General features: G+C 43.1%; 1 protein-coding gene across 1 annotated transcript in view; it reads right to left on the bottom strand.

Moving 5' to 3' along the window:
- The window catches only part of LOC117801424, a 138,584-nt gene that overhangs the window by 36,680 nt on the left and 78,504 nt on the right, over positions 1-23,400 (bottom strand). The window contains exons 3-5 of the mRNA XM_034655727.1: positions 12,038-12,408; positions 9,506-9,677; positions 8,704-8,835 (exon numbers count right to left, since the gene is read on the bottom strand). Coding sequence (XP_034511618.1) covers positions 8,743-8,835; positions 9,506-9,677; positions 12,038-12,408 — 636 coding nt within the window. The 3' untranslated portion in view covers positions 8,704-8,742. The remainder of the gene's footprint in view (positions 1-8,703; positions 8,836-9,505; positions 9,678-12,037; positions 12,409-23,400) is intronic.

The following is a 23,400-nucleotide window of genomic DNA, read 5'->3' as shown; positions in this document are numbered from 1 at the left end:
AAGACTGCTTTGGCATTGGGGATCTTTGGTAATTCATTACAAAGTTGTGAATGGTTTTCTCTGTTCCTATGAAATAGGCCATTAGAATTTTGACAGTAATTGTCCTGAATCTGTAGATAGGGTAGTATGGACATTTCACCAAAATTGTTACCATCCAGGAACACTACATATCTTTCCATGTATTTGTTTATCATGGTGTTATGGTTTTCATAGTACAAGTCTTTCACTTCCTTGGTTAAATTGTTCCTGGGCATTTTATTGTTTTTGCTGCAATTATAAATAGGACAGGTTTATTAATTTCTCTTTCTGAATTTCATTACTAGTATATAGAAAACATATTTTGGTATATACATTTTGTGTCTTCCAACTTGACCAAATTTGTTAGTACTAACAGTTTTTCTGTGGAATGTTTACAGTTTTTTATATATGATGTGTCATGTGCAAATAGTGACACTTTTAATCCTTTCCAGTTTGGATATCTTTAATTTGTTGCCTAATTGCTCTGGATAGGATGCCAATTACTATGTTGAATAAAAGTGGCAAGACAGCACCCTTGTCTTATTCCTGATCTTTAGAGGAAAAGCTTTCAGCTTTGTACTGTTGCTGTAATGTACTGTTAGCTGTACTGTTGTCATATACGGCCTTTGAGGCACAGTTCTTAGACTTTTAGAGACTTTGTTGAGAGTTTTTATCATAAATGGCTGTTAAAATTTATCAATTGATTTTTTTGCGACTATTGCCATGATCATGACTTTTAGCCTTCATTTTGTTTATATGTATCCTGTTGACTTATGGATGTTGAACCCTCCTTGTATCACTGGAATAAATGCCACTTGATCATGGTGCATCATCTTTGCAATGCATTGTTGAATTCTCTTAGCTAATATTTTATTGTTTTTGTATCTATGTTCCCCAGGGATATTGGCCTGTGTTTTCTTACCATTTGATATGTTTGTGTGGTTTTAGTATCAGGATAAAATTGGCTTTGTAAAATAAGTTCAGAAATGTTCCCCTGATTCTGTTTCTCGAAAGAGTTTGAGAAGGATTGGTATTAATCATCTTTGAATCTTTGTTAGGATTCACCAGTTAAGATACCCTGCCCTGGACTGTGAACGAATTCTATTCCTAGTAATTGGTCTTCTCAGGTTTTTTTCATGACTCAGTCTCGGTAGGTTGGATGTGTCCAGAAATTTGTATCTTCTAGGTTGTCCAGTTTGTTGGTATTTTTCCTAGCAGCCTCTTAAAGTTGTAATTTCTCTTTTTTTCATTTATGTGTGACTTCTTTTTCTTAATGAGTCTAGCTAAAGGTGGGTCAGTTTCACTTCTTTCCAGTTTTCCTTTTAGTCTCTATTTCTACTAACTTTGGGCTTTATTCTTTTTGTAGTTTCTTGAGGTACACAGGCTGAGTTTTTCATTTCTTGATGTAGGCATTTATTGCTATGAACTTCCCTCCTGTATCCCCTAAGTTTTGGTAGGTCATATTTTCATTTGAGTAAGGTATTTTTTGATTTTTCCTTTGATTTCTTCATTGGCCCATTGGTTTTCAGTAGCAAGGTGTTTAGTATCCCCATATTTGTCAATTCCCAGTTTTCTCCCGATAGTTGACTTATCCTATACCATTATGGAAAATCAAAATATGAACTCAGCCTTTTTAGGTTTAGTAAGACTTGTTTGTGATCTAAGATCTCAGAGGTTGTTTCCTATGCACTTGAGAACTATGTGCATTTTATTGCTTTCGGATGGAAAGTCGTCTATATGTTTGTTAAGTTCAGGTGGTCTAATGTGTCAATTAAGTCCCCTATTGCTTATTGATTTTCTGTGCAAATGCTCTATCTCCATCAGTTAGGGAGGGGTGTTCAAGTTCCATATCATTATATTGCTATTTCTCCTTCTTGATTTGTTAATATTTGCTTTACATATTTAGCTGCTCCTATGTTGGGTCCAATATATTTTTACAAATGTCATTTCCTCTTGTTGGATTGACCCCTTTTGCATTATGTAATGCCCTTCTTTATCTTTTATTACATGATCTTTTTTCACTTTACAAATATTTGCTCATTTCCTTATTTTTATATAAATAAGCTATAGAAAAATTTGAAGTCTTGGATGTCACTTACTCACTGGCTGCATACACTTGTGCTTTCGTTCCCTCATCTGTAAAATGGGTATAGTGTTACCTCACAGACTTATTGACAGAACTGGATACATGTCTTAAGGTTTGTTCTGACTGGTTCCTTTACTTTCCCTTTCCACAGAGAATCTTTTCTATCCCTTTACTTTCACTCTGTGTGTGTCCTTATATCTGGAGTGTTCTATAGTTAGAATAGAGATGGGTCTTGTTCTTTCTTTCTAGTCATTCTGTCTTTTTTTTTTAATAATAATTTTTATTATGTTATGTCAGTCACCATACAGTATAGTTTTTGATGTAATGTTCCAGGATTCATTATTTGCGTGTAATACCCAGTGCTCCATGCAATACGTGCCCTCCTTAATACCCATCACCGGCCTATCCCAATCCCCACCCCCCTCCCCTCTGAAGCCTGTGTCTTTTAATTGAAGAATTTAATTAAGGGAGGGGGGTGGGGGAATGGGATAGACTGGTGATGGGTAGTAAGGAGGGCACGTATTGCATGGAGCTGGGTGTTATACGCAACTAATGAAGCATCGAACTTTACATGGGAATCCGGGGATGTACTGTATGGTGATTAACATAATATAATAAAAAAAATCATTAAAAAAAATAAAATAAAATGCATTCCAAAAAAAAAAAAATCAAGTAATTAAGACAGGTATGTACTTACTTAGTTTTGTTTCTTGTTTACTCTTTTGTTCTTTTTTCATTTCGTGACTTCCGGTAGTGGTATGCATAGATTATGTTCATCTTTTGTTTACCTACAGTTGACCTCTGAACACTGACCCCTGCTCTCATGCAGTTCCAAGTCGGCATATAACTTTTGACTCCCACAAATCTTAACTACCCATAGCCTACTGCTGACTGGAGTGTTACCAATAACATATGTAGTTGATTAACACCTATGTTGTACTTTATATGTATTACAAACTATATTCTTTACTAAAACTAAAGAAAAATATTCAGACAATCATAAGGAAAATACACTTCATATACTGTCCCATAGATAAAAAAAAAAAAAAAATCCAAGTATGAGTGGATCTGCTCAGGTCCAACCCATGTTGTACAAGGGACACCTGTGTACAGGTTTTTACCTGCATATAAGCCTCATTGTAAGTGCAGCCTGTTTCACACTGATAATGACTTAGGTTTACATGCATTCTCAAACTTGGAATTCCACTCTCCCCCACTTGACATTTTATATATCCTTCCATTATTTTTACTACTTTTGTCTCAACATTTGTACTGGCTTATAGGTGATTTGAGAAGTTATGTATGTGACCCAACACCTTTGTTACATATTTAACGGTGAGATTTTTGCTTTCGTGGGTCTTGTTACTCATTAGTGCCATTTCTTTTAAGCTTATACAAGTCCCTTTAACCTTTCTTGTAGGCTTGTTAATAGTGATGAACTCCTTCAGCTTTTGCTCGTCTGGGAACTCTGTATCTGTCCTCCAGTTTTGATGACAACTTTGTCAGAAGTGTTGTTGGTTTAAAGATTTTTAAGATACCCTGCCACTCATCTGTGGCCTACAACGATCTGATAGTCTTTTGGGGGTTCCTGGTTCTTAACACGATTTTTCTCTTTTGGCTTCATCTTCTTTGAAATTCTCTGGGCTTCCCAGATCTGGATGTCTTGTTCCTCCCCGAAGTTGGGGTGTTTGCAGACTAATTTTTTCAAGTCAGTTTTCTGCCTCTTTCTTTCTCTCTTCCCCTTCGGGCCGTCCTACAACGTGAATGTTGAGCGCTGGTCTGCCTGTGTTGTCCTGTAAGTTCCTTAAGTTATTTTTACTTTGTTTCTTTTCTTTTTGGCTGTATTCCAACGGGCTGAGTTCACTGCCGCCGCCTTCTGCTTCATTCGGTCTGCACGGCCTCCCTTTAGGGTGATTTGTAGTCTTCAGCTCGGGGACTCCTGTTTGGTACTTTGTTATATTTTTGATCCCCTCGAAGTTCCTGATCTGGGATTCACTGGATGACCGCTATTTCCAACTCCTTATCAGGTACATTATCCATCCCCATGTCGTTACGGACTTTTCTCCTGAGGTTTTGAATCTGTTTTTCTTTTCATGCACTACATAAGACAGCCACCTCTCCCAGTCTGGCAGGAGTGGCCTCGGGTAGGAGACAAACCTCATCTTTCCACCTTTCTTTAGCTCTTGGTTCTCTCTCAAACCTTTGAGATTTTCCAGGCAAACAGCTGATTTTGTTTTTAGTGGCTCTCCGTCAGAGAGGGTGTGCCCGCACCTGTCATTATTCGGACGTGGAGGACCTCAGTCAGCACGTGCCTGGGTGGCTCAGTCGGTTGAGTGTTCGATTCTTGGTTTTGGATCATGTCATCAGATCCAGCCCTGCGTCAGGCTCCATGCTGAGTGTGGAGCCTGCTTAAGCTTCTCTCTCTCCCTCTACTCCTCTGCGTCCGCTCATGGTCTTATGGGGCATAAGCACTGCTGGCCACCATAGCCAGGCTACCTGGAGGTGTCCCCTGGTGGCACTGCAAAAATTGAGGTACCAGACAAGTGTACAAGGTCCTTTCTGGGAGATACCAATGAGCCGGAGCACGGCTGAGGGCAAGCGCCAAGTTGGCATCCACTGGCCTCTGCAGACCCCTAGATATGTGCCAAACCTGAATCCTGACCCTCAGGCCAAAACTGCATGACAGGCCTCTTTCACACAGAAAGGGTGTGTCTTTGTGCAGTACCCTGGGGGTGGTCACCTGCCAAGAACTGCCTTTGATTGTTGCAGTCTGATAGGACTGTAAACTCAACCTCCCCGGGCTAGGAGAGGCTGGCACCTCCTGGCTGGCAGGCATAAAAACTGGGGTGCCAGATGCATGTAAAAGACCTCCAGGGGTGGCTACTGGTGCCCTGCGAGCACAGCGGCCAGTGAGCATGAAACTTGAGCCTCTTCCCCCACCTCAAGGCGAGTCTGCTTCTGTCCTGGGCCCTGAGGCAGGTGAGTGCGGGCACAGGCGCCCTTCAAGCACTACTTCCATCGCCTCATGGACCTCCTGGATGCAAGCCACATTGGTGTTTAAAGCTGGGGTGCCTGATGGGGGATATCAAACCCTTAGCTCCTCAGGAAAAAGCTGTGGGCATTGAATTCGCTTCTGAGGGTGAGTCACAGGGCTAGACGGTGTGTCAGCCGCTCTTACCTACTTCGATGTGGTTTTTCTCTTCTTCTTCACCTCATGTGTAGGCGTCACACAGCTAGTTTCTAGGTCTTTTTCAGAGGAAAGTATTCCTTATGCGTCTGCCGGTTCCATGGGCGCACGGGAGGAGGGGAGTTCGGGATCTTCCAGTGTTGTCGTGTTGAACCAGAACTGCTATTTTCAAAGTACTAAACTGTGTGCCCTTAACAAGTCCGGCCGAGCTGGAAAGTCACAATGACCATGAGACTATATTGGGAGAGGCCAATTATATCAACACCAAAAATGACCACATAGGGTATTCTTTCCATTTACCAGCAGACATTTTTTGGAACATTGCTTAGCATATGGTAGTGTTTGTTCCTGTTAAATATTTATCCTAGTCAGTCTCAGATACAATATGATTGCAGCTCCTATATCAACAGTGTGATGTCTCCAAAGCCTTACTGGTAAAGCTTCATTCTCTGGCCCGCTGGCAACTTCATACTTTCTGCCTTGGTTCCTGGTACTATCATCATCCAAACATTTGTATTTCTTATATTTACCACTGTGATGATAGCACCTGCCTCAAGGAGCTGCTCTGACAATTGAGGAGACCTCTCATCTGTCAAATAGGGACCCGCTGTCTGGCAGCTGCCTTTACCAATAACACTAATGATTATTAATTAAACCCCAAGCATCTTGGACCCTCTCCTGTAATTTTTAAATGTCCCCACGGTCTCCTCTCTACCTTTCTCATGTCTGCCCTGAGCTGTTGCCCTAAATCTCTGACTTCGATTTCTATTGCATTTCCACCCCTTACCCCCAAGAGCTAGTTTCTCAAACACGAATCTGATCGTGTCATGCTCCTGCTTAAAAGTCTGTCAGTAGCATCAACTTCACAGTCCTTAGTTTGATATGCATACACAAAATGGGCTCAGCCCAGCTCCTTAGCCCCACTGACTACAAGCCCCAGCGTTCCTCGATACGTTTTGTCCTTGGATATCCCACTGCCTTCGCATATTCTATGCCCTGATTTCCCCCAGCTCCACCACCATCCACTCTCTGTGCTGTCGGACTGTCCTCTCTGCTGACTGCTAAGAACTCACTCACCTGCGCTGCTTTGCTTATCCATTTCTTGTGAACCTAAATTTAGCCAATGGGAGCACCTGTAAGAGATCCAGGGGTAGGAAGATACCTTCAATCGTTGTAGTGGTGCTGTTTTCCTGCTATTTACTAGTACCTTCATTAAACTATGTGGCTAACCTTCCCAAATATATAACCCAAAGGCAGTCCTCAGGAAACACCAGATAAAAAAGTCAATCTCTCTTCACTCACCCATCTCCTCTATTTCCAAAGAAAAGTCTGAGAAGCCCTTCTAGATTTCAGGAGAAAAGAATACAATAATTGAATGTGGCATATGATCCTCCTTGAATCCGGGAATGAGAAGGAAGGAACACCCATATTGTGCAACTGGCAAAATGTTCACTTGGACTGTGGATTAGAAAAGAACATTGTGTTTTAAGTCCATAAATTCATAATTACATCCTCATTATATAGGAAAATGTTCTCAGGGAATAAATACTGGCATGTTTTGGCACAAATGAGCTTGGTGACTGTTCAGGAAAAGCATGTGTGTGTGTGTATAGAGAGAGGAATCAGTGGACCCTGCCTGATAAGCCTGTGAAAGAGCGCTCATCATCAATAATCATGTAATGTACCAGTACCTGCCTTTTAATAACGACTGTCAATCAACAGAGTATACTTCGTTGCACGTACGTTATGTCCAATTGTCATGTTGTCCTTTAAACAAATGCATGAGAACTTCCAGTCATTTGGAGAGCCCAGAGGGCTGAGGTGGACCCTGGAGTCTGGGTCTGTTGTCTCCAGCGTGCAGGTGCATGCAGGTGTATAAGCCTCATGCTGTCGCCTCTCCCTGGCCATTCAGTGCACCCTGGAGTAGGAGGGAAAGGAGACGTCCTCCTGTGTGAGCGCCCCATCAGTATGGCAGCTACTGAGCCCTGGACCCGTGGCTCGGACAAACGGAGATGTTGCTGTAAGTGTAATATGCACCCAAGGTTTCTCATGAAAAACCATGGAGAATATCTCAATAGTTTTTCGTGTTTGATTTTGGATGCATTTGGTTAAATTAAATGTCTGATTAATTTTATCTGCTCCTCTTACTTAACGAGCTGAGTATCCATTTAAAAGTACACACATAGCTCTCATTATTTCTTTTGGCAAGTGCTGGTCTACACCGATGAGCGAGTTACTAATTAGGCTGCTTTGCTGATTCTCATTATTCTTCTGTGACAAGAGCCCCAAATAATTCTTGCCTTCTTCATCTCCTTTTAGAACGGTGGGTAAGGTCTACTGGGACAATGTTCTTGAACTTCAATGGGCATTCAAATCGCCAGCAGCCGTCTTCTTAAAATCTGGACTCTGACCCTTAGGTCTGGGGTGGGCCTGGGAAGCAGCATTTCTAACAAGCGCCCAGGTGCTGCTGTGGGTCCTGGAGCACACTGTACAGACAGAGACTAAGGCATGCCAGGCTTTTATTTGATGCAGGTGTTAGCATATAAATGTTTCAACTGAAGGAAAGTCAGTATTTTAGGAAACCTAATTGCTGCTAACCACTTCTAGTTATATCAACTAGTCCTAAGAATGATGTTCCCAAATCCACACTCTGAGTTACCACAGTAAAAAGTAAACCTCCCTATTGAGACAATCTAAGAAGATAGATACAGTGCCTTTTCAGAAAAGCAGAATTCTGGATGTTTACAACCCCAGCTATGCCTCAGGGGCTGATAGAGGACGTAAGCTGGCATTATGGATGCGCTTTAGAAATTCCAACTGGAGGGCGCCTGGGGGGCTCAGTCGATGAAGCATCTGCTTTCAGCTCAGGTCATGCTCTCTGAGTCGTGGGATCGAGCCCCACATCTGGCTTCCTGCTCAGTGGGGAGTCTGCTTCTCCCTCGAGCTCATTGCCCCTCCCCCTGCTTATGTTCTCTCTCTCTCGCAAAAAGAAGTAAAATCTTTATAAAAAAAAAAATCAATTCCAGCTGGATAGAAAAAAAAGACCAGCTTCCTCCTATGTGCCTAGAATTTCATCAAAATATTTCTACATGTCAGTTCTCCTCTAAGGAAAGAACCTGTCTTCAAATCCATTTCTAGCTAGTAACACACCCAAGTTAATAGGGACCAGAAACTACATCCTCAAACATGACAAGCAGCAACCATCGCTGGAGTGGTAACGAGCAAGGTCTCCAAGCGATCAGGCACCAAACCAGATACGTCAAAGCCCCAACAAGTGGGCAAAGGGTGGGCTTGTCCTCAACCAGCCAGAACAGGGAAGGCTCTGCACGGGTGTGTGGAGAATACGATCCTTTCCAAGAGAAAAGGTCATAAAGGGGTATTTTTGTGGATTTACACATAGTAGTAGTAATACCTTGCATCACACTGGGAGGTAATGAGGGTTCTTTTCATTTTATAGAAGGTGAAACAACAGGTGAGATGGAAACCCACACTTGAGTCCAGGACTTGAGGCTTCTGAGCCCACGTGCGGCAGCACCACGCCAACCTTGGGCAAGAAGCAGAGGAACAAGTTGGTCTAGGGCCGGCTCCAGGCAGAAGGTCGGCGTCCTGTCTTACCCGCCCTCCAGGAAAGACCTGATCAACACATTCATACTAAAGGAAGAATGGGATTGCTCCATCTCCAGAAACGTCTATCAAGATGGGGGCAGAGCACAGTAACCACCCAGCTGAGGAGAAAGCCGACCCCAAGTCCCCGCCTCAGGCCATGTAAGGCAAACCCCGCTCATTCATTCAGACACCCGTGCAACTCTGATTGAGCAACAGAGAGAGATCTTTTCTTCTTTTACAGTCGTCATGACAAAAAGCCCACAGACCATCTGAAAATGGATTGAAGAAGATTCTACGCTGACAATACCTTGTGCTGCTTTTCTAAAAGTACTTCTTGCTGAGCAGAGCTTTATAGCTTTTTACTGGAGGTTGATTTTCTCCCAGCTTGTGAGAGACAAAATGATTTTTCCTGAGCTATGAAAACAATATGCTTACCCCAGTGAGGTATGATCTATAATTGATGATAATTCCTATCTGCCTAAAAGAACTGCTTTTCTTTTTCTAGGTTTTGCTGCCCCGTTCTATGTTATCGTACTGGTCAAAAGGGGAAACCTCTTTATTAGTGGAGAACTATCATTTAGCAATAAGGGAAGTCGCAGATCACCTACCACGTGAGTCATGGTGACAAATGGGCTCAGCCCAGATGAGATCTGGAATCCTGGTGCACAAATCACTTGGAGCAGCCTTAGTGTGGCTCTTTCATGTGCATTTATAAGGAACAGGAGTCCATCTCTGGAATGCCTAGAAGACCAGCCACAGTGAAATGGATGTTTGCCTCCACTGTAAAAAAGATGGAGACAATACTTTCAATTTAATGAGCCTTATTCACAAGGTCACGCAGCTCCATCAACCTCCAGAGAACAAATTTCACTGTACCGGTACACTCTCACATTTTTTTAAAGAATTCTTCCACAAACTCCTAAGTACCCCCCGCTGGGGTTCTTGCCTTCCAGCGTCCTCGCAAGTTTCAAAACCATGGCCGCCCACACATTGCTAACAACCTGGCAGAACGCTGAGCTCTGTTTTCTCGACCCACCCTCAGAACTCTGCCTTGCTTCTGGGATGAGAACAGCTTGCAAGCCAACGGTGGAAGCAGACGCACAAAAGGCAGAGAGCCCAGAAGAAAGCCATGCATATTTATTATCCAAAGTAAAAGCCCATGGCACGGACAGAAAAACCAGAGTTGACCATAAATGGGCAATTTGGCCGCATCATCAAGTTCTCTGACTCCAAGTCAAACCTCTTCCTGGAGAACATTCTGGGGCTGTCTCACCTCTAATGAGGTGGAAAGATGCTAAGGCAACCTTCAACTTCTTACCCATGATGCTGTTCGTGCTATTATAGCCTAGCACTTACCTATCTCTGAAAAGTGAATGACTAGGTTCTAGACACATTTTTTCCCCTTCATGCCATAAGATTATTTTCTCTTTAAAGGCAAATTGTGCCAGAACTGTTTCACCTCTTAACTCTGCTTCCTCTTATACAGTTGCTCTGCTTCTCCCTGAGGAATGCTGTCATGGAATCTTCTGGTAGCAAAGCTCAACAAATAAATGCTTAAGTCAGGGAACACTGAAAAATGAAGAGGGTGAATTTGTACATATGGTAACATGGGTATTTCTTTAAGGACTGTTAAGGAAAATATAAAAAGAGAAGGGATAGTGAAAAAAAGGATGGAAGAACAATAGTAAGAAGAAACAGTGATTAGAGCTCAGTGCCGTTTGGAGATTAAACAAACAGTCATTCCCGACACCACCATGGCCAGCACTTCCCATTATAAGACCGTCTAATGACTTTTTATGTACTGGGCACATAGCAGCCATATATACAAAAAATATTAGATATGTCGAAGGCTTTACAGTAGCCACTAAAAACAAGACTACAGAATAGAAGACAACGGTCACACAGAATGACTTGGGAAAGTGTACTTTTCTAACACTTAGTAATTCTTTTTTCATGTCAACAATGACTGTGAAGAGCAATACAGAGAGAGACTGCTCAAGTGCATGAGAATGGCAGGATTTTGAACAGGAGGCAATACTAAGTGCTGGTGACGATGTGGAGAGGGGAGGACTCAGGGAAACCACTCCTGGAAGTTAAAGTCGATCCAGCAGTTCTAGGAAACACGAAATGCTCGCACAGTATTTCATGAAGTTAGCGTAAGCCCTGTCAGCAATACCTAACTCTTGGGTAAATACCTCAGCGAAATTCTCCGCTTGGTAAGGATCACACAGCATACATTCATTAGGGTCACACTCTGTTTGTGGTAATAGAGATGTGGAAGCGACCCAGATGCCCACCACCAGGGGAGTGGGTAAGTGAAAGACGAAGGATGTGTTCCATGGACACTAGGCAGGAGTTAGAAGCAATCAACTCCATCCTGAGAGCAATAGTAACAGATCTTAAAAACACCCAAGGAAAACATGCATAACTTTTTTTTTTAATATGCATACAAAACAATACACAAAGTGTACTGCCAACTGTTACGTTCCTATAACAAGGACATCAGAGTGTGACCCATGAGGGGAACACAAGTTGCACCAGGAAAGAAAGAAAAATTTGTTTAAATCAATGAAATTACTGAGGCACCTGGGTGGCTCAGTCGGTTAAGCATCTGCCTTCAGCTCAGGTCATGATCTCGGGGTCCTGGCATGGGAGCCCCACATCGGGCTCCCCGCTGAGAGGGAGTCTGTTTCTCCCTCTCCCACTCCCCCTGCTTGTGCTCTCTCTCTCTGTAGAATTATTAATGAAATAATCACATATTTATTTTCCTTTCAAAGCGAACGGCAGTCAGTGCTCACAGCAATCGGCTGGCCCTCAGGAAGCACAAGCTGAGGACCCGGGTGGCTGATCACTCAGCTCAGCACCGCCAGCCACCAAGACCCTTCGGACCAGTATTCACGGTATCACTTTACAGTTGTTTCCCCCCTCGGGTATGTATGGTCTAATCTGCGTCTGTAATATTAGACAAGATGCATCAAAATTACTGATCGTAAAATACAAATTCATGAAGATAACGGAGTCAGAGATCCACTCCTAACACCTGTAGAGGAAGAGCCAGAGTACAAAGAGACGCCCACACACCCCTCAACCCAGCCCTCTGACATAAAATCCGTTTTATCCTCCCACCTTCCCCCTTGTACCTTCTTAATAAATAACCTGGAAGGCGAGGTGTGCATGGAGAATTCTGGTGCTTTTCAGAGTTTGGTCTCAAACGCGGGGACCTCGAGCCAGCTCTCCTCTCTCCCTTCTCTCTCTGTCCTGGATTCCATCTTGTGTTTGTGTCCGTGGCCTGCAGCCAGCGCCTGGAGAGTTGCAGCCACTTCTTCCCCTCAACCCAAACAGCCACCCCTTGGCCTTCTCTTGACTCTAAGATTCCATTGTGGTGGTGCAGTTCACGGTCAGGAGGGGCGGCCCGGGGAAAGGGCCACACAGGCCCCAGAAGCAGACGCAGGCTGGACCTGGGTCCCAAGCACTCAGTAGCATCTGGAAGGGAGGGTGTGAGCTCTGGGACCTGTGGAACCCTCCCCCTAGGACTAGGAAGGCCGGGGCAGGTTCCCCAGAGTGAGGTGGGGCCCCTCTTGTCTACGCCAAAGCAATTCTACAACTCTGCTCTTAGGGCCTGGGGGTTTCTATTCCTGCCACATTCATATATTAAAACCCAAACCCCAAATATGAAGATATTTGGTGATGGAGCCACTGGGCAGGACTTAGGTTTACATGCGGTCATGAGGGCGGGACCCCCCATCCCATGACGGCATGAACATCCTTCTAAGAAGAGAAAGAGCAGAGCTTTTTCTCTCTGCCACATGAGGACACAGGAAGAAGGCACCCATCTCAAAGTCAGGAAGGGGGCCCCTACCTGGGACAGGCTGCTGGCCCCTTGCTCTCGACTTCCAGCCTCCAGCACCGTGAGCAATATGCCCCAGTGTGTGTAAGCCAGCCAGTCTGTGCTACTTGGTCACGGCAGCCCAAGGTCGGACCGTGCGCTGAGAGGCTCCCCATCAGCTCTGTAGGCAGACGCATATGCTCTTCCTAGAGGCCAGCAGAAAGTTCCTGATAATAAAGAAAACATTGAAGACAAAGCACTGCGACAATTATAACTGATTTAGCTTTTTATTTATTGGGAATTAAAGATACCAACATCTGGAATGTCTTGCTTGTGGGTGAATTATTGAAAATAGCAGCCTCCTCGAGGCCTTCTAGTGTGTTCTGTATCTATACATAAAACACGAAGATTAACTGATTTTTCCATGGAAAATCGAGAATGTCCAAACAGTAAATGAATGTCCACTGTGTGTCAAAATCCACAGTTACACTAAGTCTGCACTTTATAAATAAATAGTATAATACTTACAGATTTATGACCAAATCATGATTTTTTTTTCTTATACTGTCAGGTACTCAAATAGTGTGCAGTGTTTATGAAATCAAAATTATATATATAGTCCAAGAGTATGAAAATAACACTCTAAGACGGCCATTAATATACTCACCTAATAAAAGAGTGGAAAATGTTTTTCACTATGCAAAAAGAAGAAAGAACGATTACAAGAATCCTAATCAGCTCACAAGTATTTAATCTGGTCAAAGAAAGAGTCAGACCCAAAACAAAACACAAAAAAATTGTAAAATGCTGGCACAACAGAAAGAACAGGAGCTTTGGAGAGTAACTTACTCTCAAAAAGCTTTATGGTCTTATCATGTTTCAATCCCGGGCTTTTGCCTGAATCCGGTGAACAAGGTAACTCACCCATCAGCCAGGTTCTGCTTGGACAGCCCTACTTCCCTGGATCCCCGTTCCCTACCAGCCACCTGTCCAATCGCTACCATAGCCCTCAACAAATGTCATCTGTTCACGTTGTATCTCTTTTTTGTGTCTCTCCACTGTATTTACGTATCACTCACGCCAGGGAAGGATTTGGGGAAGAGGTGTCCGTAAGCTGAAACTGGAATGGCATTCAGCAAAAGTGCCCTGGTTTTAAGCAAAGCCTAGCAAATTTCACAATGTCATTTTCTTTTCTTCTGGGGACAGATGCAAAAAAAAAAAAAAAAGATAATAACATTCAAAGGATTTGTTCTTACCACTTGGCATCATCCTTCAAAGACCCCATGTAACTGGTCACTTAAGGTGCGTCTTGATTAAGACAATGGCCCCTAGACAGGGCATGTTCATTCGGACTACCGTTTGTACTACCGTTTGTGAAAGAAAGTTCTCTGTCACTGCCCTCCCCCTCCTCCAACCGCACGATACATCTCTGTCATTAAATGTGATTGATTGGTAATTTTAACCCATCATCAGGACCTTTCAGATGACTTAAAAGCAAATTTAGTATTCTTAGAAGAGTGTTTGCTTGACCCAAGCTGCTTTAGAACAAACGGAAAACCAACATCTCGCATCTTCCTAAATACCAATAAGCATCAGTTTAATCAATACCTACGTAGCAGAGACTCTGTGCCAGGCACTGGGGGCACAGGAGTGATCAAGAGAGACCTGCTCTCTACCTTCGTGGGGGTTCTCAGACTGGGGGGGTGGGGTGCGAAGTGCCCACATGAATGAGATTATCCATCTCGTCAGACAAATAACCGAGCACAAATGGTGTTTTCATGACCTGAGTTCAGATGTCAAAGCTGAGGATCCAAGACGCGAACATAACCCAAGCTCAGAAATTCCTACCTCACCGCCGTTCCCGCAGCTCAAGGTGCCTGATGAGCCTCACGTCTTCGCCTTGTCTCCAGGACCCACTCCGGCCACAGGACTGACTGGGGAGGCGCCACGACTCAGGGGAGCAGTCCTGCAATGGGGGTCTGCAAAACACCCACCAGGAAATTAAGATAAAAAAAACTCTGCCTTTTTCAAGACTATTTTTATAATAAATATTTAATTTTTCATTACACTCTAAGAAAAAAACAGATTCTGTGGTCATCTTTTTCAATTTGCCTATGAATGCATTTCGTTCTCCCCAAAAAAAATGACCAGAATTTTAATAGTGACCCTGTTGTATTCCTGGAAGGATGGGTGGGAAACTTACCACGAGCTCTACGAAGAGCCTATTTCTCAGCACGTACTCATTGGAACTCTGTACAAGTCTTCCTGAAACCTTCAAGGACCTATTATCCCCATTTACCCTTGGTTAGATTTTTCTATTTTGCTTCCTCATAAGCTCTTCGTTTCCAACCCTATCATCTTTCCCGGCAGCCTGAGATTCTTTGTTCTGTTAGGCATTTGTGACAACCAGGGACACTACACTTTCCTGGCTGCCAGCCATGGAATTTGCAACACTTTTTAGAGGAGGCTTTTGCAATTTTTACTCTTGTCATTTTCTTCACATCTGTGGCTGATGTGGGAAAAACAAAGCTCCAGCAATTTGCTCCCGCTCTCTGGCTTGTAGCAATGCCTTCCAAATTTCTGCTCACCCTACCCAACCTCCCAGAACGTCGCTAAGTGGCTTCTCTCGCCTGGGCAGCACCGCCACACTCATCACAGGGCTGATTTCTCAGGCTTTCAAGGCTTTTTCACCCAGCCAATTTCCCTGGATTCCAAACAGGTATTTAGAGCATTTTCTAAGCAGCAAATCCCATGCATTTTACACAACGTAGTGGCTTGGAGTGTGGGGTGTTAAAGAGACATGAGTTGGGAGTCCTCACTCTGCTAGGTACGAGCTGAGACTATGGAAAAGATTGCTAAGTATCCAAGTTTTAAGGTGTTGAGGTTCCCCCACCTCTACAAAGGGAAGAATAGCATCTATCTCCTCATGTTACCCTGAGAATTCAGAGGCGGTCCTTGAGTCTGGCGTATAATAATTGTTCTGTAAATGTTATGCAGTGTTACTTAGAGACAATGAATAATTTATACATGTCACTGAACAACTATGGACAGCACCCATGCTTGGTGCAATAGGGAAAAAAGAGCAAGTAATAGCCAGTGAGTACATAGCCTATGCCCACCCTCTCCTACGTCTATTTTTACATCATCATTGAAAAGTGAAAGACTGTGGTCTTCACAAAGCATCGCATGGCATGCGTGCAACTAATTACACTTCACAACGTCTGTGAGAAGTGCTGTACCCAAATGCTATCAGGAGGAATTCCACTGAAGGGACAGAAGGAGTGGCGAATAAGCAGAAGCCTCGTGGACCGTGTCTTACTAATGCTCATGTACTCCAAGTACAGAATCACATTTGAAAGCAGGATTCAGTTATTGCCCTATTGATGACGAAGACTGACTCTAGATATAGTTACCTGGTGACAGGAATCTAACTTGGTCTGGCTTTTCGCCAAAAATGAAATTGCTTGGTTCAGAAAACTGAGAAGTGGTGGGTGGGGCAAGGCTCAATCTTCAGGCATGACTGAATCCACAGGGTCCAGTACTGCTGTGAGAAAGCAGACACTTGGCTCTGCTTTCTTCTGGGTTGGCTTCGTCCTCAGGTGGCCTTTTGCTCTGTTGGCCTCTTGAGTCCTGGGCTCGTGGCCTCATGGTTCAGCAGGCACTACTAACAGATCGTCCTGGGAAAAGTCCAGGGTTCCATCTCATTGGACCACCTTGGGGCGTGTGCCCACTCTCCAGCTAGTCCCCTGACTAGGAAGACAGCAAATGCCAGCTGGGTAAGTCTGGGCCCCTTCTCCACATCGGACTGGAAGCGCAAGTCCATCATACCTAAAGCTTCTGGATAGGGTGCTCAGAAGAGATGGTTCCCCCAAAGAAAGTGAGGCTGCTAATTTTCCAGTATGCTTGAATATGGCCAAACCCACACAATGGATAGGCAATGGCGTGGCCTGAATTATGGACCTCGAAGAATTGGGAAGATTTAGATGAGCATGAGTGGAACAAAACAACGCTGCAAGGCTCTTTACTGAGAGGAATGGAAGGAAGCAGCACATGAGTGACAGGGCAAAATAAATCACGCTGGGAAGCGAGGTTAAAGCGAGGTGTCAGTGAGAACTGAGGATAAAAGAATGTGTGTGGGGTTTGGTACAAGTGTGGAGGTTCCTGCAGTTTTCCATTGCCACGTGTGTGTAACCACAACACATGAGTTGCCTAAAGCAGTGGCAGGTCATTTCAGAGCCATTTGGTTTCAGGAGGGATGAAGCAAAGACTGGGGACTGAAATGATCTCAAGGCTCGCTCACGGACATGTCTGCTAGTGGATGCTAGGTACTGGCTGGCCCTTAGCTGGGACTGAGGCTGGAAGAGTGGCCTCTTCATGCTTGTCTGGCTTCCCCGTGTCACGATGTCTGAGTTCTAAGACTGAGTGTCTCAAGGTGCCAGGCAGAGCCTCTGTCACCGTTCAGGACTTGGCCTCACGGTATTCATTCAACAATACTGATCTGTAGTGATGACTATGGTCCCTCTCAACTCTGTAATTGACCCAGACTCTCTGCAGGCCCAACGACAAGACAGAGAGAGAGGGTGCTACTGGAGAAGTCAGGACTGAAGTAAAAAAATCAGTGACGGGAGGATTTACGGTGCTTTAGAAAAAAATAGTAAAGGATATTTGTAGGTAAGATGTCATGACAGTAGAGAAAAATCCAAGAAAACGTTAAGTGACACCTGATCTCTTATTTTAAATGCAATACATGGGAAGTGAAAATATGGTTATAAATACTGAGATCACTATTTATGTACCCTATTGACTTTCTTTCTGCCTCCTTCTCATTTGTAAGGACCCATGTGATCACAGTGAGAGCACCCAGATAATTTCCCGTTATCAAGATTCGTAACTCAGTCGTATCTGCCCCATCTCTTTTGCCACGGAAGGTAACATTCACAGTGCCTGGAGATGAAGATTTTTTATCTTTGAGAGAGACATTCTGCCTACCACACTTAGTTCTACGCTTATAGAGAAATGCAAAATCCTTGGTAATTAATTGCTAGGGACTGAATTGTGCCCCCACAGAAAAAATTATAAATTAAAGCCTTAACCCCCAATGTGACAGTATTTAGAGGTGGGACTCAATTTCCACTATATCAGCCACATACTATCCTTTTTTGTTATGGCAGCCCTAGCTGACCAAAATAGTAATTAAAACTACCCTTAAATAGAGAGTGACTGCCATATACTTATCTTTGTCCTAGTTGTTTTATAATTCATATCAATTTTCCCAAAAAATTTTCTATCAAAATAGGAGAGCCAGTATTATACTTCATCACTATGACCTTAAATAGCTTTTGTTAAATCCTCGGAATATCACTAATTTATTAAATAATTGGTGTTCTGATTTTTAGAAAAGTCAGTCACCAAGTTAGTTAAAATATAAATTTCCTTAGGGGCGCCTGGGTGGCACAGCGGTTAAGCGTCTGCCTTCGGCTCAGGGCGTGATCCCGGCGTTATGGGATCGAGCCCCACATCAGGCTCATCCGCTATGAGCCTGCTTCTTCCTCTCCCACTCCCCCTACTTGTGTTCCCTCTCTCGCTGGCTGTCTCTATCTCTGTCAAATAAATAAAAAAATCTTTTAAAAAATATATAAATTTCCTCAAAATATACAGTGGGGCAAGGCAGTCTCTTCCACAAATGTATGTGGAGAAAACTGGACAGCCACAATACAAAAGAAAGAAACTAGACCACTGTCTTATACCATGCACAAAAATTAACTCGAAATGAAAGACTTGAACTTAAGACCAGAAACCATAGAACTCATAAAAGAAAACATAACTGGTAAGCTCCTTGGCAGTGATTTTTTTTTTATCTAACACCAAAAATAAAAGTGACAAAAGCAAAAATAAATGGGACTATATTAAGCTAAAAAGTTTCTGCACAGCAAAGGAAACCATCAACAAAATGAAAAGGCAACCTTCCAAATGGGAGGAAATATTTTCAAGTCATCTATCTGATAGGGCACTAATATCCAAAAAATACCAACCATTTATACAACTCAATAGCAAAAAAACCCAAAAAACAAACCAACAACAACAAAACAGAAAACAGAACACAAGAAAAGAAACCAAATTCAAAAAATGGGTAAATCATAATGAGCTGTCACCTCACACTATTATGAAAAAAACATAAGGGCTATTATCAGAAAGATAAGACATAACAAGTGTTGGGGATGATGTGGCGAAAGGGAGCCCTCGTGCACATTACACTCCCTTGGTGGGAATGGTAACTGTTGTGACGACAGCATGGAGGGCTGTCAAAATAATTACTAATAGAAGCACCGTATGATCCAGCCATTCCACTTTGGGGTATTTCTCTGAAGGAAATGAAAACACGAACTCAAAAATCTATCTGCACCCCATGTTCACGGCAGCATCATTTACCACAGCTACATAAGCAAACAGCCTGGATGTCCCTCTACAGATGACTGTGGAAGGATGTGTCATACATACACACACCACGCAGTATTACCGAGCCATAAAAAAGGAATGAAATCTGGCCATTTGTGGCAACATGGATGGATACTGAAGGCATTATGCTACATGAAGTAAGTCCGAGAAAGATGAATACCGTATGATCTCGTGACAAATGCCCGTAACCACAGAGAACGGATTGGCGGTTGCCAGAGGCAGGGACTGGGGGGGTGGGCAAAATGAAGGGGATCAAAAAGTACAAACTTCCAGTTCTTAAAACAAGTCCTGGGGATGTAATGTATAGATAGCATGGTAACTAGAGATAGTAACACTGAAACATTTTAACTTTTTCAAATTTGAAATATTTATACATCGGTAAGAGAATACATTTTAAAAGTTCCCATCACAAGGAAGAAAACTGTAAGCATGTGCGGTGACAGATGTTACCTAGACTCACTGTGGTCATCATTTTACTATCTCTTAAATCCAATCATTATGTTGTATGCCTGAAACTAATGTAAGGTTATAGGTCAATTGTATCTCAATAAAAATAAATGAAATATAGACTACCTGCCCAATTGCTCTCAAGCTGACTGCAAATGTGATTCTGGTTCCACAAAGAAATCATCCAGGGAATGTCTAAAAATACGGATCCCTTTGCCCTGACCCAAAGCATTTAAATCACAACTTTCTCTTTAGTCCCTCTTTCTCAACTAGAGGTAATTCTGTTCCCTAAGGAAGATATTTGGCAATATCTGAATGTATTTTTGATTGTCACAGCTGAGGAGGAGAGATATGCTACTGGCATCTAGCCAGGATGTGGCTAAACAGCTCACAGGACCACCACAAATAATAAACATTATCCAACCTAAAACCTTGGGGGTCCCACGTTCAGAGATTCTGTCTTTTCGTGACTCTCGTGTGCAACTCTGATAGACACGACTCTGGCTTTCCTTCCATCCATAGTTCTTTATTGCTTTAATGAAACACAAATTTAAAGAAAGCTCTGTGACCAGAACCAAGACCAAAGACCAAGAGAAGAAAAGTGGGATGATCTACCTTATGCCAATCAGAATGGCAAAAACTGACAAGACAGGAAACAACAAATGTTGGAGAGGATGTGGAGAAAGGGGATCCCTCTTACACTGTTGGTGGGAACGCAAGTTGGTACAGGCCACTTTGGAAAACAGTGTGAAGGTCCTCAGAAAGTTAAAAATTGAGCTACCCTATGACCCAGCAATTGCACTACTGGGTATTTACCCCAAAGATACAGACACAGTGAAGAGAAGGGCCATATGCACCCCAGTGTTCATAGCAGCAATTTCCACAATGTTCAAACTGTGGAAGGAGCCAAGATGGCCTTCAACAGACTAACGGATAAAGATGTGGTCCATATATACAATGGAATATTACTCAGCTATCAAAGAACGATTACCCAACATTTGCAGTAACATGGATGTGACTGGAGAAGATAATGCTAAGTGAAATAAGTCAAGCAGAGAAAGACAATTATCATATGGTTTCACTCATTTATGGAACATAAGAAGTAGGAAGATCGGTAGGAGAAGAAAGGGAAGAAGAAAGGGGGGGTAAACAGAAGGGGGAATGAACCACAGGAGACTGTGGACTCTGGGAAACAAACTGAGGGCTTTGGAGGGGAGGGAGGCGGGGGGACTGGAATAGGCCGGTGATGGGTATTAATGAGGGCACGAATCATGGTGCACTGGGTGTTATATGCATGTAATGAATCATGGAACTTTACATCAAAAACTAGGGATGTACTGTATGGTGACTAACAACATAATAAAAAAAAAAAAGAAAAAGAAAAGTGGGATGACCTGATAGCTGATGTTAACATTTAGAGTTTTCATCCTTTGAAATTTTAAAATTTATCTTATCACATAACACTGGGGTAAAAAGGTTGACAGCGATATGCACCAAGTCAGTATATACACAACCTCATTCAGTCCTTACAACTACCTTGTGAAATACCAATTACTAGGCTAATTTTGTAGCTGACGGTAATAGAAGCTAATTTCTCAAGGTCACTTTTTTTTCCCCAAGTTTTTATTTCAATTCCAGTTAACATACAGTGTAATACTATTAGTTTCCGGTGTACGATAGAGTGATTGGACATTTGCATAAGTCAGCTGGGGCACTGCAAGTGCCCTCCTTAATCCCCATCATCTATTTCCCCCATCCCTCTACCCACCTCCCCTCTGGTCCCCATCAGCTTGTTCTGTAGAGTCAAGAGTCTGTTTCTTGGTTTGTCTTTTTCTCTATGCTCATTTGTTTGGTTTTTAAATCCCACATATGAGTGAAGTCATATGGTATATCTTTCTGATTGACTTCCTTCACTTAGCACAATACCTTCTAGGTCCATTCACATCACTGCAAGTATTTTTTTATAGTGTCTACGTAACATTCATCACCCCATTTCATTCTGTTTGATGGCTGAGTAATATTCCAGTGTGTGTGTGTGTGTGTGTGTGTGTGTGTACGTGTATACACACACACACGCACACCACATCTTCTTTATCCATTCATTGGTCTAGAGACATTTAGGCTCTATCCATAAACTGGCTATTGCAGACAGTGTGCTATAAGCATTGGGGTACATGTATCCCTTTGAATTAGTACTTTTGTATCTTTGGGTAAATACCTAGTAGTGCAATTGCTGGATCACAGGGTAGTTCTATTCTTAACTTTTTGATATACCTCCAGACTGTTCTCCTCCACAGTGTGGCTGCAGGGGCATTCCCACGAGTACAGGAGAGTTCCTCTTTCTTCACATCCTCACCAACACCTGTCGTTTCTGGTGGTGTTGACTGTAGCCATTCTGACAGGTTTGAGATGATATCTTACTGTAGTTTTGATTCACACACACTCAGAAACTCTTTCCATCTCGTCCCCTTAACCTGTCCTCTTAGAAGCAAAGTCACACTGCTTAAGGCTTTGCCTTATACTGTGGGTATTAAAAAATTGCTGTTGAAGTTTGTGCTAGAAATGCATGTTTGGTTGATAATTCCTTCAAATTTAGGGATAATACATGTGATAGAAATAAGATGACTGACAACCATATTAAAAGTCAATACTGGGTGTTATACACAAACAAAGATTCATGGAACACTACATCAAAAACTAAGGATGTACTGTATGGTGACTAACATAATAAAAAATTATAAATAATAAAAAAATAAAAGTCAATATTAGGTTTTGTCTGTGCTGTCTAGTCGTTTTTCTTTCATTTCAACAGGTCTTTATTGTTACTTCTTTTATCTTCAACCTATTGACTTTTTTTTCCATCTCAGGGGAAAGAGTTCTATGTAATCTCTTTATTCTTTCTCTTTTATCGTCATCTTCAATATGTGTAATTTTTCAATGTATCAAGACTCCTAAACTAGACTTGCATTCACACTAGATTTAATTGTCCAATTGCCCATTTCTTTCCTTCTTATATTTTGCAGTTCAATTTTTGCAGCCATGCTGAAATAACACATTGTATCATTTACCCTAAAAAATACATATTCTGGTGCTGAAACTTAACCACTTCCTTAAAAAAGACGATCTACCTTCCTACATGCTGCCTGTGAGAGACTCGCCTCACATCTAAAGACACAGCCAGAGGACCCCCAGCGAAGACAGACCCTGAATTCTCCTGCTACACACACGCACACACACGGACACGTATTTACAGGACCATCCCTCCTGAGGGCCTGAGGGCTGCACGACCGAAGACCGAGCTCACAGACAGAACCCAGAGAGATGGAGACGCGGTGAGGAAGGGAACGCCCACCCCTGGTGCCACGAACTGCCGTGAGGAGGGACAGTGCCGAGGGTCAGCGAGCAGCGTCGTCTATGCGGGCACAGAAAAAGATGCCACAGTGTAAAGGGGCAACTAGGACATAAAGGAACCAGCCCTCCAATCCTGCCAAATTACTGCTATAACTCTCTCTGGATCGGAGCAGCTGCCGCAGCAGGCCTGGGGCCTCCCCCTGCCCAGGACTCCCGTCCACACCGGCCAAGGAGGCCCTGCGGCACAGGGGAAACCACCCTGTGGTTGTAAAGACCAACCAGGATGGACAGTGTCCGGCCCCAGCCCTCCGCCAAGAGCGGGAGAGGGGCTGAATTTCTCTCCACATTGAGGGGTCTGGTGAATGTCACCATTTACCTTCTGGTGGATGGACACAGGACCCAGGCACCCAGAGCACCTGCCAT

This window comes from Ailuropoda melanoleuca, chromosome 3 (assembly GCF_002007445.2).
Source record: "Ailuropoda melanoleuca isolate Jingjing chromosome 3, ASM200744v2, whole genome shotgun sequence".
Classification (NCBI taxonomy): Eukaryota; Metazoa; Chordata; class Mammalia; order Carnivora; family Ursidae; genus Ailuropoda; species Ailuropoda melanoleuca.
The sequence above is the reverse complement of the archived record's forward strand: the minus strand, read 5'-3'. Positions and strand labels throughout refer to the sequence as shown.